We start from the raw sequence: 5552 nt of genomic DNA, 5'->3' as shown, positions 1-5552 counted from the left end.
TCCCAAAACCTTACCCACCATGGATCCCTCCGCCCCCATCATGCTCTCCCCCTGGACGATCAGACCGCCCCCCCATCCTCTCAGAAATTCGGATATCTCCCTCCACACCAGACCCATTCTCGCTGAAGCCCCCCCTACCCTCATCCGCCTAACTCCTTCCTTCCACCTCTATCTCCCCTTCCGGCCTCAGATCCACACCGCCGACCATCCCCATCTCCGGATCCGGCCTGTCCGACACCGCCCGCACCAGTCCCCCGCCCTACGCCACCCTCTCCCGTAGCCGCTCCCTCACTCGGTCACGCAGACTCTCTTTCATCGCGTTTAGTGAGAGCTAATTAATAATATAATTCTATTTGGGTATTGCTATTTACCGCCCTTAAATTCCTTACTACCGCCATCTTTTGACAATTTTACCCTTTGCATAATTTTTGATTCAAAATTTGAGAAAAAAAATTTGAGAGAAAAATTTAAAATTTGGCCTAAACGGATGCGGCATCCGTTCGGCCCATGGTGGGGGCGGACGCGGCACTCCGACCGACCCATGGTAAGAACGGATGGCGCATCCGCCTCCACCATGGGCCGGGCGGATGCGCCATCCGTTCTCACCATTGGTGGGGCGGAGTGCCACGTCCGCCCCCACCATGGGCCGAACGGATGCCGCATCCGTTTAGGCCAAATTTTGAATGTGTAAAATCGTAAAATTTTTAGTGACGAAAAATACTAAATCGTTCAATTTTTTATGACGAAAAATGCAAAATTCCCCAATTTTTTGTGACAAAAAATACAAAATCGTCATGAAAAATATGTATTATTTTCATGAGTTCTTTGATAAAAAAACATAAATTTTAATGTTTCCGACTCGTAATCGTCCATTTTCGTGGTTCAGGTTGTTACACATCAATTATTTTCATAATTTCAATTATTGTTTTTCGGGTTTATGATTTTGGAGAGAGAATTTTTAGTTTTTGATCAAAATTATGAGAAGGGCAAAAAAGTCCAAATGAAGGCGGTGATAGTAATTTGAGTGCGGTATTTAGCTGCTCACTTCTCTTTTCTATGATAATTTACCAGTGATTTTTTTTTTTAAATTGTTAGAATTATTTGGGTAATAGACCGAATAATTAGTCCGCCTGAAATTGAATCCAAGCCCATTTAAAAAGATGGTGAATTAGGGTAGGGCTAGGGTTTTATCAACTAGATGGCACTTGTTTCACCGTTGTTCCTTAGCCCTTTCGCCTTCGCGCCTCTGCTCCTCCAATGTCACTGTGGCTTCTCCAAACCTTAATTTCAAGGCCAAGGAGACTGCAATTGATTCTCAATCGAATGACGACAAGGAAACTAATCGTTGTTGTGAAGGGACTTTCATGGTTGAATTTTGTAGGAAGGGATCAGGGACGATTGGAAGTTGGTCAGTGCAATTGATTCTCAATTTCATTAATATGGCTTTCATGGATGAACTTTTATGAATTGAGATCCCTGATTTCACGTTAGGTGACATTTTCGCATTAATTGATTCTCTCTATTTAACCCCTGCTTTTGTTATTTCATTGATTAGTATTTGATCTTACAGTACACTGCCATTGCTGGTGCCACAAATGATGATGATAAAGAGAAAGGGGAAAAGGAAGTTGAGGAGAAGTTAGGATTTTTGAATCAGAAGAAGCATAATCTTGTACAAGTGCTCAAGCAGGTAACTAAGATTTATGCCTTGCCCTATTCTTCTGCGGATTAGGTTGTAGATTGTTGTGATTTCTGAAATGTTAATGCAAATATTCATTTTGCTGTCTTTTTCCTCCCTGCAATTTTTTCCACAAAGAATTTAAGAACCTGGAATTATTTGTGCTACTTGACAGGCATTGAATGTACAGGAGACGAAATAGCATGGAGATTCATGCTAATGTTCCTCTTCAAGTGTATGTCTCAAACGATTACCATAGCGATTGAAATAATTTCTACTTGATTTCTAGCCTTCTCCATACATATTCTTGCTTTCTCTAAGGGTTTTTTTTTTCTGCATTAAAAGCAGTTGCCTCTAATTCTACATCAAGTGCTGCAATTACTTCCATTTTCTGTGTTTCTTAGCTACCAGATTTGTGAAATCTGTTTTCCTTCGTCTCATTTACATTTTGGCCTTAACTAAATCATCCTCAATATCAGAAACAACTCTTTTTGCTTCAATTGATTGGTAAACAGGTTGATCATAGTGAGATACCAATTGTTTAGAATGTTATGCTGCAGACGAGTAGCTGAATAAATCAAGCCATCTGAAAATTGCTATCTCGCTAGATCAAATTGTTCACCAATCAATTGAATCAAAACAAGTTGTTTCTGATATTGAGGATGATTTAGTTAAGGCCAAAATGTACATGACTCCTCTGAATACTCGTGTTCAACATATGAGAGAGTTGCTAGAAAAGTTTGAGTTAGAACTCTGACAAAGGAAAACAGATTTCACAAACTGGTTTCTAAGAAACACAGAAAATAGAAGTAATTGCAGCACTTGATTTAGAATTAAAGGCAACTGCTTCTAATGCCGAAAAAACCCGGAGGAAGATTAAAGAAAATATTGCTCACTGAGAGAAAGCAAGAATATGTATGGAGAAGGCTAGACAAGACAAAGGGGGAGAAAATGGAGATGTTTCAGATAAGAATAGTCATTCTGGACATATTGTTCATATTGTTCGGAGGAGCATTACTTCATCATCAGAGTCTCCATTGAGGAAGCCTCCATACATTAGTAATGCGGTAATTTTCAGCTCACAAGCCTCCATTTTGATGTGTATCCTGTTGCCGTTCATCAATTTTTAATTGCTTGACTGTTCTTTCTTGGGTCTTCACTTAATAGATTTTTTGGGTGGAATCCCTTAACATCATGTTTTCATATGCCTTGCAACTGGATAAACCTACCATACCTGAACTTTTTATACCAGTATTATGTATATATATGCATATGATTTTAGATTACTAAACTTAAATCAAAGCTGCAATAAAAAGAAAATGGGAGAAGCAATAGTTCTATGCCCTTTCCCAAGTACATGTATGAGGGAGCATGCACGAGTGTACGTACTAGTGTTGGGAAGATTGAAGAGTTTCCTATTACGATTGGAGTGCATCAAGGTTCCGCACTAAGCCCATTTCTTTTTGCCATCGTTATGGATGAACTAACAAGTTCACTTCAAGATGGTATACCATGGTGCATGCTGTTTGCAGATGATATTGTGTTGGTTGATGAGACGAAAGAAGGAGTGGAGAGGAAGTTGGAACTATGGAGACAAACTCTAGAATCTAGAGGCTTTAAGTTGAGCCGAAGTAAGACAGAATATTTGGAGTGTAAGTTTAGCGGCCATAGGAGTAGGGAGGCAGGGACAATCACCCTAGATGGGAGAGTTGTTCAGGTCTCGGATTGCTTCCGGTATTTAGGATCTATTATCCAAATGGATGGAGAAGTAGATGGAGATGTTGCTCATAGGATTAAAGCTGGTTGGTCGAAGTGGAAGAGTGCTACGAGTTTCCTTTGTGACCCCAACATGCCTAATAGATTGAAGGGAAAATTCTACCGGACGGCAATTAGACCAGCATTGTTATATGGTACGGAGTGTTGGGCAGTGAAACACTGCCACATCCATAAGATGTCGGTGGCGGAGATGCGTATGTTGAGATGGATGTGTGGTCATACGAGAAAGGATCGGGTGAGTAATGAAATAATTAGGACAAAAGTAGGGGTCACATCTATTGAGAATAAAATGAGAGAAAACCGACTAAGGTGGTTTGGCCATGTGAGACGTAGAGCGCTTGATGCGCCGGTTAGGAGAACCGAAGAGTGGCAAAGGGATGTAGTGGTGAGGGGTAGGGGAAGACCTAAGCAAACTTGGAGGAGGGTGATCGAGAGTGATATGAGTTTACTGGGAATTGAGGAAAATATGGTAGTGGATAGGACGGAGTGGAGGGAGCGAATTTGTGTCGCTGACACGACTTGATTTCACGGTTTTATATGATGGTTCATGTTAGCCGACTCCGAATCATTTCGGGACTAAGGCTTTGTTGTTGTTGTTGGTTGAGTTAAGCAAGCTTATCCTTTCCCAAGTATAGACCATATTATTTCCATGGTTGAGCTAAGCAAGCTTATCCTTCTCCACTATCAAAACAATTTCTCCATTGTTATCCTGGTTACCTCTTGTGAATTCTTGGACAATTCCTCCATCTCCTCTTACATCAATACAATCTCCCAATCCTACCCTTGTATTTCATTCTGTTGTTTTCTTCCCATCTCCGTGGACGCCAATCCCCCTCGTAGCCAAACCACCATGGCTTTTGAATGTGTTGCCCTCCACAAGCCTTGCCTTCTTCAATCTCTTGAACAAATCCTAAAAACTAGCAATATTTGTGATTTCATTATTGACCTCTTCTGCCCTTTTGCACTTTCCCTCGGTAATTAACTCGAAATCCCAAGTTAAGTTACTACTTCTTCACTTCTGGTGCAGCTTGTCTTGGTGCTTACATGTATATCCCAAGCATCCATACCCAATACTCTAAAAGCTTCAAACAACTTAAAGACACTGTAATTCATTTCCCTTGTATGCCATGGTTGAAAGCTATTCACATGCCAGAACCTTCTCTTGACAGGGATGATACTGTCTATGATTACTTTATGCATTCTTGTTCATTTCTATTGAAGGCTGATGGAATTATAGTCAACACATTTCATGATCTTGAGCCAAAAGCAATCAAGAAAATTGCCGGTGGATTACGCACCGTCAGTGATGCAAAAAGTCAACACATTTCATGATATTGGGCCATTGTTTGCTGCTGGGAGAAGTAGACGTGAATTAGCTGAGCATGAATGCCTTTTATGGCTTGATTGGCAACCGAATAAGAGTGGTGTTCTTGTGTTTTGGGAGCTGTGGATCTTTTCCTGTAAATCAAGTTAGAGAAATGGCTGATGGGTTAGAGAAAAGTGGGCAGAGATTCTTGTGGGTTGTGAAGAATCTGCCGGATAATGATCAGATACAGAAGACAGACTAAATCAGCGATGTTGATTGGGATGTAATACTGCCTCAAGGATTCATGAACAGAGTTAAAGATAGAGGTTTGATTGTAAGATCATGGGCACCACCATTAGCAGTGCTGAGTCATGACTCGATTGGTGGGTTTGTGACTCATTACGGGTGGAACTTGGTACTGGAAGCGGTAGTTTCCGGGTGCCAATACGGTTACTCATGCACTCTTAAATTTTCATATCTACTTGGTTGATAGAGATTGTAAAACAAGCAGTGGCTTACATCAATAATCAATGTTGAGAATTGACTGACACATGCAAGTTTTTTTTATGTCATTATAAATAAAAATAATATTAAATTAGATGAATGAAATCAGAGACCCATAAATTGGAATAACTCTCATTTTATCCATTCTGTTTTCAGAATTCTAAACACAAAAAGAAAAGTGATTTATCTCCTACATTTCTAAATCAATTCTTAACAAATGTTAAAAACTGGAATTTGTTTTTCTTCAAACCAAACTCAAAAAGGCATCGTCAAACAGATTTGTGTCGA

At 40.2% G+C, this 5552-nt stretch overlaps 1 protein-coding gene across 1 annotated transcript; it reads left to right on the top strand.

Moving 5' to 3' along the window:
- Positions 1-1183: 1183 nt before the first annotated feature.
- On the top strand, positions 1184-5310 carry LOC136235658 (uncharacterized). Its single transcript, XM_066025493.1, has 3 exons — positions 1184-1491; positions 1571-1690; positions 1854-5310. Exon 3 carries the CDS (start codon positions 3018-3020, stop codon positions 3975-3977), a length of 960 nt encoding a protein of 319 aa, XP_065881565.1. The 5' UTR covers positions 1184-1491; positions 1571-1690; positions 1854-3017; the 3' UTR covers positions 3978-5310.
- The last annotated feature ends 242 nt before the right edge of the window (positions 5311-5552 follow it).

The sequence above is a fragment of the Euphorbia lathyris genome, chromosome 7, assembly GCF_963576675.1.
Source record: "Euphorbia lathyris chromosome 7, ddEupLath1.1, whole genome shotgun sequence".
In the NCBI taxonomy this organism is placed as follows: Eukaryota; Viridiplantae; Streptophyta; class Magnoliopsida; order Malpighiales; family Euphorbiaceae; genus Euphorbia; species Euphorbia lathyris.
The sequence above is the reverse complement of the archived record's forward strand: the minus strand, read 5'-3'. Positions and strand labels throughout refer to the sequence as shown.